The sequence below is a fragment of the Ailuropoda melanoleuca genome, chromosome 16, assembly GCF_002007445.2.
Source record: "Ailuropoda melanoleuca isolate Jingjing chromosome 16, ASM200744v2, whole genome shotgun sequence".
In the NCBI taxonomy this organism is placed as follows: Eukaryota; Metazoa; Chordata; class Mammalia; order Carnivora; family Ursidae; genus Ailuropoda; species Ailuropoda melanoleuca.
The window spans coordinates 41,761,608-41,775,623 of record NC_048233.1 but is presented as its reverse complement, the minus strand read 5'-3'; the positions used below and the strand labels follow the sequence as shown (position 1 = coordinate 41,775,623).

The following is a 14,016-nucleotide window of genomic DNA, read 5'->3' as shown; positions in this document are numbered from 1 at the left end:
TTTTTTTTTTTTTTTTTTTTTTTTTTTTTTTTTTTTTTTTTTTTTTTTTTTTTTTTTTTTTTTTTTTTTTTTTGGCGGCCCCGCGGGGACCCCCGGGCGCGGCCAGCAGGGGCCCGAAGGGCAGCGAGCCCGGGAGCAGGCCCGCCCCGTACAGGCAGGAGCGCACCGACTCCAACGTGTCGTAGATGCTCGGGTCCTTCACCACCAGGCCTGCCAGGACGGAGGACACGGGGACAGGCGGTCAGACGGCGACCTCCGCTCCCTCCTCCTCACCATCGGTGCGGCCCCTGGCCTGAGCCCCACTTCCCTCCTCTGTAAAACAGGGTTCTACACTCAAGTCCTTACGAGGACCACGGGGACGCAAGGGCCCCGGAAGTTGTTTGAAACTGGCTGGCTGGGCCTTGCTGTTCCCATCTGTGCAATGGAGATACTGATGCTTAGTAAAAGGCTGTCGTGAGAATGAACTAAAAATGTGTGTGCAGTTGAGTAGCCCGGGGCCGCGTTGTCCCCGGAGACGTAGCTCAACAAACCTTTCTTCACTTTGGAGAGGGAAGTAACCCCCTAGTTCTGAGGGGGAAGCATGAAGAGGGGCATAGGTAGGGGCAAAAGGGGCCCTCTGCACCCCGAGTCCACTCACCATGCACCAGCCGCTGCTCTTGCACCATTAGGGACCTGTATTCTCCCCACTTCTCATACAGGGTTTGCTGCAAGAGACACCCCCCGCCTCACTGTCAGCAGCTAGCAAGAAATAAGCAGGAGGTGGGTATAGACAGACTGAGGGGTCAGGCAAGACACAGAAGAAATCTTAAAGTTAAAAGCAAGTTCGGACACGTCGATGGGCCCCTACAAAAAGAGTGAGGCCTGGAGGGGCAGGGGCGTGGGGAGAGGAGGGTGGAGGCGGGACACCATCTGGGCTGCTTTACCTTCAGGTACTGCAGACGGGCCTCCAGTTCGGCCTTCCGAATGGACGTCCCATACAGAGTTTCCAGCCTGAGGAGGTTGGGGAATCAACGGCTGAGTGAGCCCCCAGGGTCTGGAAACTGGGAGAAGCTGAGCCCAGGAACCCTCGAACACTGCGGCACCCGGACATACCTGAGAACGTTGCCGGATGCCTTAATGATGTCAACGATCTCTCGATGCCGGATGCCTTCCACGTTCAGGCCATTAACACTGGCGATGGTGTCCCCTGCCAGGCAGAGAGGGGGGTCAGCATCTGTTCCTTGCAGCATGATGGAAGAATTCCAGTCCCCTACCCGAGCTGGAAAGGGTGGGGGTAATAACCTCACACTTCCCGAGCTCCCTCCCGCCGCTCCTCGTGATTGTGGGGAAACCTCATCCTGGCCCAGCACCCCAGCGTAGGGGTCAGGCCCTCATACACCCACACCTTCACCCCACCGTCAGAAAACTGTCCCCAAAGGCTGAGCCCTCTCAGCAATCCTGGGCTGCCCCCGGAGCTGGTTACTTCTGTCTAGCCCACAGGCAGTCATGAGACCCGGCCAAGACAGGAAGGGGTCAGGGTGAATAGCGCAGAGCTGGGAACTGACACTGACACTGGCCCCAGGCACGAGAGGCCTCAGCTTCTGAGACCCTGTGCCAGCGTGGCACCTCCCGACTTCAGGCCGGGCAGGGCACCATCTCCGAGGGCCCATTTCCCGTCTGTAAAACAAGGGGTGTGGATCCCTACTGTGGCTACTTCGGGGATCAGGCGGGAGAGTGGGTATGAAGGTATTTTGCAAAGTCACAGCACACCGATGGGCTACCGGGGGCTGCTGGTAAGTAAGCAAGGAGGGGGAGCTTAGGGAAGAAAGTGGTCATAGAATGGGGGGGGGGAAGGGAGTGGTTAGTTCCTACAGTCCCAATCCCCTTCCTGGGACCAGGGGACTCTAGATTTGGCCAATCCCAAGGGTCCCCTACTGGAGGCATCATATCATTTCCTTGTTAGAGGAAGTAACACAGGTACCCCAGAGTTGGGCCAGGTCAGTGCGGGATAGGCCCCGATCTCCAGTATCAAGGGATCTAATGGAACGTTGCACATTCCCCAGCTCCTGCCCCGGGCTGCATGGCCAGATTGCCAGGAGGAGTCAAAGGGCAGCGGCAGCATCTGCCATTAACCAGGCCCTGGCTCTGTGCCTAGGGAACCCCTAGGCATGTTATTGCCCCCCATTTTGCACATGGGACTGCTCGATATCACACCGTAAATGGCAAATTTGCGTGGATCCAAAGCCTAGATTCTATCCATTCCTCTTCTTGGCCTTCTCAAAACAGGAGGCCAAGGGCAGTTGATTTCAGAAGAGATTTCTCAGCCCCTCTGCTTGGGAGTAAGGTCATACCACCTGCCCGGAGCCCTGTGTCCTAGGCTCAGACCTCACCTGGTGTGAGCCCAGCCAGCTGGGCAGGGCTGGACTCATGAACCCGGCAGACAAAAGTCACCATCTCCACGCGTTGCTCCTCTCGGTGGTGAAGACCGTAAGTCTGTAAGAGACAAGGGGACAATCAGCCAGGACTGTGGTAGGGGCCAGCCATCCCTCCGACTGGCCTCCCCATCCCTCGCTCCCTCTGTACCCAGCTTCTCCCACCTGGATCTCAAAGCCGAAGGTCTGGTTTTCCTCTTTCTCCAAAGTCAGCACTTTCCTGCAAGGGGACACAGGGGCCATTTCAGGACTGTCAGGATTAAAAGGAGCTTGGTGGTCCCATAGCGTGGCCTCCCACTGATGGACGGGTCTGTTCTAGAACACCCAGGCAGGGCTCACGGTCTCCAGCGACAACACTCTCATCACGGTTGTTGGAATGCCCGTCCCAATCCCCAGCCTAAATCAGCTTCTCGGACTGAAGGAGCCACAGAGAATCGATCTAGCCTCCAGGGCAGGGAGGGAGGCACTGGAAACGTCTGGCCGGGAGGGAATGGACTACCAGAGCTTTTGAGCCACTCCTCCAACTTTCTAGTGAGCCTTAGAGTCCGGCTAACGGACTAGCTGAGGCCCCAGATTCGGCCCCAGCCCTGAGCCTCTCTACTCCGCAGCCTGGGGGAGAGGGCTGGCCCCACCCCCGGAGGCCAGTCACGAGGCTCAGCCCAGACCACAGCTGCTCCTCCCAGCTGCAGGCGGCCAGCCCACCAGATGTGAGGCTGGGGGGAGGGGAGCCTCGAGGCCGCCCCTTCCCGCACAGAAGGCCTGCCCACTGGACACAATGGTCTGGAGCCGCTCCAGATCCTCGCCTGCTGGGGGAGCCCAGAGTTTCCTCTGCCCACCCCCACCCCCTTCCTTCCCGCCCCGCCAGAGGCAGAGTGAAAGCAGCCTCCAGAGGCCCCTTGAAGTCTCAAGGCCTCAGGGACGCCCTTGAGACCAAGGCCCACAGCTTCCAGCCTGACCCAGATGCCCCCCAAATGCTGAGCGGCAACTCCCAGCCCTCACTTGAGCTCCTCCCCGCTGGGAAGGGAGGCCTTTCCCCCTCTGTGTGTGTGCCGGGGAACAGGGTGACTGAAGTTCTGTGTTACCCCAGCGCTCTCCGCAAGTGTTGGCAAACTTTTTTCTGCAAAGGGCCAGATAGTACATACTTCAGGCTCTCTTTGCGGGCTCCATTTGGCCTCTGTCGTATATTGTTCTTTGTTGTTATTTTTACAACGCTTTAGAAATAGAAAAACAACCCTCAGCTCAAGGGCCCAACAGGCCAATCTGGCTAGCAGGCTGTAGTCTGCTGATCCCTTTTAGAAGCCAGGCCCCGATCTGCATGGGACTGAGCAACGTGGGGCCTGAGGTCAGCGCCTACTTCTGCCCTCACCGCAGACGCTTTCGAAGAGGGCCACCGCAGGGCAGGACGGAAACAGCAGAGGCCTGAGCTCCTGGAGGCAGGGGTGGCCAGACTCAAGCAGAGGGACGCAGCCAGGCTAGGGCCTGGGCGCCGGGAGCTTGCTGCGGCCCAGAGAGCTCAGGGGAGACCCGAAGGCTTCCATTGCCTCCACCTCCCAGATCCAGATCTCCCCAGGGAGGGGTTACTGGCGGGGACTGGGGGTGTCAGGAGGAGCACCTGATGACTCAAAAGTTCCTACCTCCTTCCTCTGCCACCCCCTTAACACAGCCCACACCCCCACCTGCCCCTCAGTCCTAGGGAGGGGAGCCTGCTGAAAGGAGAATGACTCCCCCTGGGCTGAGAGCGGAGTCGTGCTGCCCTCCACGCCCACCCCAGCACCTCACCCTTGTGGACCAGGGCAGGGGCTAGGGTGCTGGTGACTCACCGCTGCTGTTCAGGACTCTGGCCCAGATTCTTCCAGCGGAATCCTGAGCCCTGGGTGGGAAGACAGAGAGGAAGGAGCAGGTGAGAGGGGGACTGTCCACGAGCGGATGCCCAGAGTCCTACTCTGAGAGGTCCCTCCCCTGGGCGCCAGCCGTGGACCCAGCACCTCACTTCCTGTCGCCTTCCTGTCTGGTCCCAGTTCCATACCTGCTTTGGCGCCCCTGTAACTATCTGTCGAGCTCTACTCCAGCATCACTCCACAGAGTTCTCCCTAAGCCTCTACCCCATAACTGAGAGTGTGGGGACCCAACAGTCCTCCAGGGTTCCGGACGGAGGAACCTCTAAGCACTATGCTAGCCCAGGCGGCCGGAGGGGGGGCACTCATTAATCTAGGCAGCGTAGTCTCTACCCTCAGGGTGTATGTCTGCAGGACTCAGTCCCCCCCAAACTCTGAAAGCTGACGCAGGGGCTCTTTCCAGATTTTCCCAAAGAAGGGCAGGGGGACCCTGGGCTTGCCTATCGAGGTACTCCAGAGACACCCCCCCCAGTTGAGCATCTCCTCCTATTTTCTCAGTCACAGACAGTGACTAGGGGGACCTGGGGTCAGAGACCCGGGTCTGGAGGGCCGGCAATCCCAGCCTGAACATGGGAAGTCAGGGGACAGTAGGGCCAACCCTCCTCCCCCAAACTAGAGGTTGTTTCAGGGACCAACTGTGGATCCCAGCTGCAGGTGGCCAGCTGCGCCCAGCTCCACCTGGGTTTCTCCACGTTGCCATATATTTTGTTGCTCTCTGGGACAAAACAAACAAAAACCAGACCTCAAACTTGTCCTTAAGTCTCACTATACTTAGGAGATAGATTGGGAGGGGTTTTTGTTTGTTTTTTTTTTTAGTTTTTTTGCGGGGGTGGGGGGATGTCAGAGCTGAGGGTTCCTGCCTCCTTGGGGCCCTGGAGCAACTAGTCTCTCTCCTTGCCTAAATTATTGGTCCTTGGAAGAGGCGGGGGGCCAGACCAGCCCTGGTCCCACATGCCCTAAACAGCCCAGGGCCTTCCTGGTCGGTGCCCTAGTTAACCCTTCCCCCCTCCAGGCTGCCGCAAGGCTAGGAAGAGAAGTGAGCCCTCTTTCTCCAGAACCAAAGACTGGCCTCAGGGGTGGGGGCAGTTCCCAAATGGGCTAGGGTGGAAGGACTGGGCAGCATAGAGAGAGACCCTTTTGTCTTTCAACCCGATTTTCATAAAATGCAAATTCTCAACAAGCTGTTCATTGTATGGGGGGGAGGCAAGAGGCGGGGGGGGGGGGGCTGAGCGGGGAAAGGCCACCAGCCCCCTCTCCTTAACCTGGGTCTGTGTCCCCACTTCTGAGCGCTCAGGTCCCCCCAGGCCAGAGGAAGAGCCCCGCGGAGGGGGAGACTCAGAGGGCGGGCGCGGTTCGCATCCTTCCTGCCCTGCGGGCGCCCTGCGACCCCTCCCACCGCGTCCGGTCCCGGCGAAGTCGCGGGAGCGGTGGCCTCGCGCCCCGCACCTCCTCCGAGGGGCAAGGCGGCAGGCCCGGAGCCCAGCAATCCGGGCGTCCCCTCGGAAGGGTGAGCGCTCCGGAGTCCGCGGCGCCGCACACAATTCCTCGTTCACCCGCCTCCCTTTCCCCGCGGGGCTCTGAGACACTCAGCGTGTCCGGGCGAGTGGCGGGACCGCAGCCCTAGGCCTCCCCGCTCCGACTGGAGAAGCGCAGGCGAGGGGTCCCGGGGCCTCGAGACACCTGGGCGCGGGGGGCGGGGCACAGGGGTGCTGAGGGCCAGATGGAGCGAGCAGGAGAAGGGGGTGCTCGGGAAGGAGAGGAGCGAGACGCGACGGCGGCGCGTGGGGAGTGGAGTGGGGAGCCGCCGAGATCGGGGGCGGCGTGGAGGCGGGGGCCGCGGCCGGGGTTGGCTTGCGCCTTTGGAGGAGAGGGCCGAGGAGACTGACCGAGGGACAGCAGGTTCTGAACGTGTAGGGTGGGGAAGGGCGGGCTGGGGAATTAGATGGGGGACGCGGTGGCCCCCGAGGAATACGTTGTGGGGTCAGCGGGCACAGATGCGGGATGCTGCGGGGCTGAGCAGGTCTCGGGGAAAGGCCACCGGAGGGTACCGGGCACTGGGGGGGCCGTGGGAGTTGGGGGGTGGGGACGCACCTTTCGGCGGGGCAGAGTGCCCCCGGACACGGCGAGCGCGCGATACAGCTCGGCCGGGTGATAGTCCTCCAGCGCCGCGTACAGCTCGTCTCCCGGGGCCCCAGAGCTGGCGGCTGCAGCACGGGGGCCCGAGGCCGGGGTCGGGGCTGGAGTGGAGGGAGCGACTTCCGAGTCGGGAGCCCGGGCGGCGGGGTCCGGGGTGGCCGCCGCCTCCTCTTTCTGCTGCAGCTTCCTGAGTCGGCGGAGGGTCATGGTTTCGGCGCCCGGCGACCCTCGGAGGCGGCGCTCGCTCCGCGCGGCGGGGCTGCCAGCGGCTCGGGGATGCCAGCCCGGCGGGCCGCGGGTCTCTTCCCTTTATAGGATCCGCGAGGGGGGCGGGCTGGGGGGCGGGCCGGGTGCGGCCTCGGGTGGCCTCGCCCCTAGAGCGGCAGGCCCCGCCCCCCGGGGGGCCAATGCCTGGGAGCCCCGCCCACAGCGTCCGACGCCCCGCCAGGTTGGGGAAAGTCTGGGGACTTGAGCACTCATTAGGGGAAACCTAGTCACGGAGGAGGGGAGCAGGACATCCTCGGGTGGGGCCGGGGGTCTCCCGGATACCCGAAGCGGTTTGTTTGTGTGTGTGTGTGTGTGTGTGTGTGTGTGTGTGTGTGTGTGTGAAGGGGCTTACGCACGAGATAAAATTTAGAGATGGATGGCTTTGGCTTTGGAGATTCATGGAGAATCTGGTGGTGGGGGTACAGAAAGGGGTCGTTGTCAGGAGGTTTGGACGCTCAGGGGAAGATTCTAGAAGATCCAGGGGGCTGCAGTAGAGGGGCAGGGGTATGCACAAGGGGGCGGTGAGGTCCCAGAGGAGGTTAGAGATACCCCTGAAAGAAGCCCCCAGGGAGTGAGGGCTGAGGATTTCCCCTATGCACAGCTGCCCCAGAAGAGGTGAGAGAGGCTCCCCCGCCTTCGGAGGCAAGGGGAAAGGAAGCAGTGGAAACCCAGCCGCCGTGGGTGAGGGTGTAATTCTGGCCTGTCCCCTCAGAAGGTCAGGGGTCCCTTTCGCCAGCTCCTGATGTTGGAGCTCAGACACCCCTTTCCGCAGCAGAAATTTCTATCTTAACTCTGTGTTGACTCATGGGGAGGGGAATGTGGCTGAGCTGAGGGGGTGCTCAGGGCTGGGGGGTGTGCTCCACCATTCTGACCCCGTCTTTGGGACCATCCCCCCCATTCCCACCCTCCCCCCGCCCCGCCTGTGTTACCGTGGCTGCCAGGCAGTGGGAGAGACTGGGATGGCCCAGCTGAAGTCTCTGTCGTCAGAGGTGCCCAAATAAGAAGTGAGAGGAGGAAGTGGAAGGCCAGTCTTGGCGTCTAAAGAGCAGCTAGCCACCACAGGGCGTCAGCACCACCAGCTGGGGCCTCCGCATCCCGCCATTGGCCACCAAACAGAGGCTGGGGAGGTACTGTCCCCATCTGTCCCCTTCTCCTGCAGTCTTCCCAGATCTGTGCTCTGCCGTTACAGCTGACAGGTACTGAGCAGTTGCCATGGGCCGTCTGCGCTGTCATGTGCTGTGTTACATACATGTTAACTCACTCGGTCTTCCTTAACAACCCTCTGAAATCGGTACCTCACAGATGAGGAAACCGAGGCCCAGAGAGGTTGAGTAACGCGCTCTAGGCCACTGAGTGGCAGAACCGAGACTCGAACCCAGGCAGCCTGGTTCTAGAGCCTGCCATCCTAACGCTATATGATGCTGTCTGCCTCAGTTCCCCACTCACCCTACATTTCAGCCCTGCTCTGGGCCAGGTACCGGCAGAGCACTGGGGTTACGAGGCTCTGGTTATGCGTTCACGTGCTGTGTCTGATGGCCGGCGTGAGGAGTGCGGAGAGCCAAGTGGCCATATCTACCTGGAGAGGACGGAAAAGATTTTCTGTCTCCTGTCATCTGTCTCAGGCCACGGGTCTGTCTCCATCTCTGTGCTTCTATGTCTCCTTGACTCGTGTCTCTGCCCTAGCTCCAGGCCCCTGGGGCCCCAGCCCCTGCAGGAGGTGTGGGTGGGAGGGGTGCTTTGCCACCCTTCAGTAATTAGCACAAGTCCAGATGGCAGGATGCTTGTTGGGGGGCGGGGCGGCAGAGGGTGGATTGGGGACTGCTGGGAGCCAAGAGCTAGCTCCCTAGTGCCTTCCTCTCCCTCCTCCCACCTCCCCCTTGGCACCACCAAGTGGCCATCAGCTGAGGGGCCGAGGGGGTGTTGGTGGGGAAACATGGGACTGTATTGTGAAGCATGAGCACAGATGGACCCCTGGACCGTCTGCTGCCTGCTCCTGACAGACGGCATCTGCGGTGCGGGTGGGGGTGGGGTGGGGGATGGGGACGCGAGAGGCGATGGTTTCTATTCTCTTCACTCCTGTGGCTGTCCCTGATGGGACCAGCAAAAGGGCACCATGTACGGTCTCTTGTGGGAAGGACCACTACCCCAGCTCTCGCAGAGGGCGACCCGACAGACACCGCCCTGTCTGAAAGCTAGAGAAGTGGACGCCTCGGGCGTCACAGCACCTGTGTCTCAAGCCCTGTTAAGACATTCCTCCTTCAGGCTGACATGGAGGCAGTCTGCAGGTCACTCTGCCTTTCTGCCTCCGAGTGAGGGCGCAGCACCAGACAAGTGAAGTTCACACAAGTTTCCCCCTCCTCCAGGCAGAGCTCCAGAGAACCCCAGAGTAAGGGTGGGCCCAGGAGATGCAATTTCTGTGAGGCTCATTGCACGACTTTCTCAAATCCTGGAATTGGAGAGCTGGAAAGGAAGTGCCTCGTGGCTCAGTGATGATACAATGCGGTCCAAGCACTCATTGAACGGAGGAGGTAAACTGAGGCCAGGGAGGGAAGACGGTGGCAGGACAGGCACCAGAACCCACTAGATCCAAGGTCTCCTGACTCCAGGGACTATTTAATTCAGCTGCTGGCAGCTCCCCTGAGAGCTGAGATCTGTGCCTGCTTCCTGCTCCCAATCTCATCCGTTTCTCTGGGGAGGGGAATGGGGAGCCCAGGACGCCACACTATGGGGTGGTGATGCCCTCTGGTGGCCACGTGTCTCTTGCTGGAAAATCTTCAAACCAGTGTGAAGGGCTGTCTGGGTTGTGCCAGACTCCACCTGGAATCTGAGCAGGGCTTACGGATCTCCCACATCTCCTCTCCTGCGTGACAGGGCCTGTGTCCCACTGAGATGCCACGCTGAACTTTGGTCACCGAGCTCTGGAGTCTCGCCGTTGTTACAGTTCAGAAGCCATGTTTTTGATCTCCCCCAGGGCTGTGGTGCCGCAGGTGAGATTCAACAAACAGAGGGCAGACAGCTGGTGGACCTCCTCTGTGCGTAACCTCCATATGCCAGACCCGCGAGGTCCCTGAAACTTTGGCTTCTCCCACCCTCCGCGGCTTCCTCCTAAGTCTGAGTCTCTTGTCTAGCATCTGTTCTCCCCATCCTATCTTCCGCAGCTCCTTAAAGCTCGGGGGTGGCGGGGCGGATGGGGGGGGAGCATGTCGCTCGATGCCTGCAACTGCGTGCAAGGACGCCTCCCTCCGGGAGGCCTCCTTGCAAAAGCCCCAGGCTGTGGCTCCCCAGACATCAGCACTCAATCTGTATCTCACCCCCGAGCCAGGCTGGCTTTCCCAATGAGCTCCCAGCTTCGCTTACTTTCGCTCCGGCTGCCCGCCGGGGCTCTTCGCTCTCGATAGGGCTTGCTGTCTGTGGCGGGAGGAGACCGAGGAAGACCCCTTCTCTTTTGGGACAAGACCCTGCCTACATACCGAGCAGTCCCCAGTCCCCAGTGGAGGAAGTGGGGAGAGCTGAATCTTGTCCCCACTGCTGGGCTCCAGCTCTAGGGTACCGTCAGGAGGTCGGGGGCACTTGGGGCAGGAGCTCCAGCCACGCAGGCTGCTCTGGAGTCTGACTCCATGTCCGCTCCGGCATCGTCATTTGGTCCCAGGACTGGGAGGATGCAGAGGTGGTCACCGAGACTCCCCTCCGGGTACCGCTGCTGCCTCGGAGCCGGGAGGCGTTAGAGAGAGAGGGCCTGGGACTCAGCTGGTGCTCTGGTCGGGAGTGAGGGCCTGGGCCCCTGGCTGCAGGACACTGAGGGAGGCAGAGACAGCCGGTGGGCAGCTGACGGGGCAGGGAGCGGTTGTTTTTCTTAATGGCCCCTATTGCCCAACAGTTTCCACTGGATCATGTCTGTGTGTGGTGCCGGGGCCCAGGGGAGCCCAGCAGCCGGGAGGATCCAGCCCAGCCCGAAGTGCCGATTCTGGGGGGTCTGGCAGTAAGGGCAAAGCAGATATGGCAGTTGATTTGTGTTGGATGTGGGTGGCCTCTGGGTCTCGTCTGGCCAGAGGCCTGGGACCACCTTGCCTCTTGGGTGGCGGTGGCAAGGGGTCTCCAACTTCGACAGGTGAGAATGACGAAGAAGGGAGGGTTAATGGCCCAGCTTTTACTCTACCCTGCCTCATTTCGGAACATGTAGAGAGGGCAGAAAAGGGCAGTTCTGAGGGCCTCGAACACCCCAGCCCTCCTCCCTCTTGGCACAAACAGCTCCTCTGGTCCCCGCTTCCCTCTCCCAGGCGACGGTGACGGGGTGATGCACCCGGCTTCCCCCCCCCCTGCCTACTCCGAACTGGCTTTCCCCCCACCTGACTCCAAAGTCGGCTCCCCTCTTTCCCTCTCTCTCTGCTTCGGGTTATGCCCCAAGCCTGTGCCTTCCACCCAGCGTCTCTCCCATCCCTCCAGCTGTTCCCATCTATCACCGTTACAGTGCGGTGACCTAACGCTGTCCGTAGCCTATTCCCTTCACCAGGAAGCAGGGACCTCAGAGAGGTTTTGACTTACAGGCGACCACAGACACAGGCTACTGAGACACGTTTGGAGACCGAGCCCAGACTCGCACAGTCTGAGAGCTGTTGTCACAAGTGATGGCATTGGTGGCCCCCAGGGTGAAGTCTTCTTTGTCTCGGCATGGGACAGCCCCTGAAGACTCCCTCACTGCCGCTCTGGCTCCCTTGCTCTAGCCACAGCTGAGGACATCTGTGCGTCTTGAACGGTGACACGCTCTTTCTGACTAAAACCCTCTCCTCTCCTCAGTCAGGCCAATGCCTACAACAAAATAGAGATGTCACCTCTCTTGATCCCAGTTCGCCGTCTGTCCTGTGCTCCTGGGACATTCCGTATCAACCCGAATCCGAGCATGCACCTCGCTCCATCGTGGTTATGTCTGCCGGTCCAGGCCACCAGTCAGGGAGCCCATGCAGGGCAGGGACTAGGCACCCCGTCTGTGCTTCCATGACACGTTACATATGGTTCATAATGGGACTTGCCAGAATCTGCCTTATTGTTCTTTCTGTACAAACTCTGCCTTGAAGGGCAAGGACCATAGACTGCTTGTCTTCCTCTCTGCATTACGTGTTAAGGTGGCTCAACAAATTAGAAAGCCTAGTCTATCTGACTGTTCCTTAAACCTTCCTACCCCACGAGCCCCCATCCATGGCTCCCAGGAGCAATCCCAGATGGACCCAAGGCTCTCTGCCATATTCCTTCAATCCCATCCTGACCACGGGATGCTTAACGGCTTCCAGGGTGTGGTGCCAGTTGTCTGGTTGAACCCGTCCAGATGTTGCTGTGAAGGTATGTTTTGGATGTGATTAACATTTAAATCAGAATTTGAATAAAGCAGATTACCCCCCATTACGTGGATGGGCCTCATCCAATCAGTTGAAGGCCTTCACAGTCCCCTGGGGAAGAAGGAATTCTGCCTGCAGAATGCCTTCGGATCCAAGACTGCACCATCAACTCTCCCCTGGATCTCAAGCTGCCGGCCTGATTTCAAGCCTGCCAGCCTCCACGGTCATGAGTCACTTCCTTAAAATATTCATCCACTCATTCATCATCCATCTCTTCATCCATCCATCCATCCAGCCATCCATCCATCCAGCCAGCCATCCAGCCATCCAGCCATCCATCCATCCAGCCAGCCAGCCAGCCAGCCAGCCATCCAGCCATCCAGCCATCCAGCCAGCCATCCAGCCATCCAGCCATCCATCCCATTGGTTCGGTTCCTCTGGAGAACGCTAGTACACCATTCCTGGCTGGATCCAAAGCCTTCTCCCCGTCCCGCCACCTTCCTTACGCGCCCCTCGCATGTTCCCGAGCGTCTCTTGAACTCTGCTACTCTACTTTCATTTTGGTTGGATTTCGCAAGCATGTTCTCCAGACTGTAAAGATCGGAAGGCAGGACCTGGTGGGGACAAAAATTCACAATGTGTGAAACAAGTGATACACTATTCAAAAGAATTCGGGTCTCCTGTGTCACGGGCCTTACAAAGATGAAACTTGGTTAGTAACCCTTAAGGGCACACAAAGGGGTGCCACGACAGTTACCATTCTGATTTTCAGAATGGTAACGAAGCTGCAATCCACAGCCTAGGGAATTTTAGGTCCATGCCTGGCAAGATGACTGATTCTTCTCAGGATGGCTTTTCAATGGGGTTGAGATTCCCTACAAGCCACTACACCTTTCTTTCAACAAACAGATACAACAGCCGCAATAATACCTTGCCATTTCAGAATATTTGGACTTCCGCTATTATCTCTGTCCACAAATGAATTATGGCGAGGGCACAAGGACAATGTAGTTAGCAGCTAATCGAGGTTACTGGGATATGTGCCAAACTTAAAGCCAGCTTCTAGAGGTGAGTTTCTTGATTTTCTCCAGCCCAAGAATCTCAGATGAGAGAACAATGGAAAACTCTGGATAACAATCAGAATTTTTATTTTTGAGATTTTAAGTAGTCTCTACACCCAACGTGGGATTTGCACTCAACCCGGAGATAAGAGTCGCATGCTCTACCGACAGAACCACCAGGCGCCGCAACGATCAGAATTTTTAAATACTGACAGGTTGGAGCCACGAGCATATCGTCTGGTAAAACTGAACAAGGCAGACACGTACGGCCCTACACTGAGTTCCAGAGACCAGCTTCCCGTGGACGGGACGAAGGAGAAGGCGGCTGGGCTTCCCTCAGCCCATGAGATGAGATGGTAGTCCTGGGGTCGTCGGATGTGACCCGCAGGAGTCCGGCGCAGTGTGACTCGTGTTGCAGTCTGAGTGTCGGTTAACGCCTGGACGGGATGCTGTGTCCCTCTGGCCGCGGGCTCCAGCGAGGCTCAGCGGAGCGCGGCTGGCACGGTGGCGGACCCCCGCGGGCAGGACAGCGCACACCCGAAGGGGCCACAGTCTCTGGTCAGACACCCTGGACCCAAGGTCTTCTCCACCCCGTGAGCTGCAAGGACAACTGACGCCCACCTCGTGTGTTTGAGGATCAGAGCCCTGGTTACACACACAGCGAGTCTGCCGTGCTGCCTGGCAGAGTGTCAACGTCTCAACGATGCTAACTGATGGTAACCGAAGGGACTTCCCAGGGAAGAGACAGTAACTGCTCTCAGCCGCCTGCGGAGAAGTCCCCCCAAGGCTGCCTGGCTCCATGCGAGGAGGGGCTTGCTACTGAGCAGACAGGCCTGTGGGCGAAGGTGGGGGCCTCCCAGGGCGTGGTAGGGGGGCTGCAGGGAAGCCCAGTGCCTGACGCCCATGGGACTAGGCG

The 14,016-nt window shown here is 59.3% G+C and overlaps 1 protein-coding gene and 1 long non-coding RNA gene across 3 annotated transcripts in view; one reads left to right on the top strand and one right to left on the bottom strand.

Moving 5' to 3' along the window:
* Nucleotides 1–6,733, bottom strand: part of TAMALIN (trafficking regulator and scaffold protein tamalin) — a 7,710-nt gene extending 977 nt beyond the window's left edge. The window contains 9 exon segments of the mRNA XM_034644866.1: nt 1–55; nt 57–210; nt 638–704; nt 924–990; nt 1,093–1,186; nt 2,370–2,472; nt 2,577–2,631; nt 4,232–4,281; nt 6,398–6,733. The exon segment at nt 1–55 is cut by the window's left edge and continues 977 nt beyond it. Of these exon segments, the coding sequence (XP_034500757.1) occupies nt 1–55; nt 57–210; nt 638–704; nt 924–990; nt 1,093–1,186; nt 2,370–2,472; nt 2,577–2,631; nt 4,232–4,281; nt 6,398–6,649 (897 nt within the window). The 5' untranslated portion in view covers nt 6,650–6,733.
* LOC117796624 lies at nt 5,716–11,781 on the top strand. Of its 2 annotated transcripts, XR_004621164.1 has the most exons (4): nt 5,716–5,813; nt 9,073–9,237; nt 9,581–9,696; nt 11,254–11,781. It is a non-coding gene; the product is annotated as an uncharacterized LOC117796624 (long non-coding RNA). The 2 variants fall into 2 exon arrangements; XR_004621163.1 differs by lacking the exon at nt 11,254–11,781 and having other exon boundaries at nt 9,581–11,005.
* Nucleotides 11,782–14,016: the final 2,235 nt, after the last annotated feature.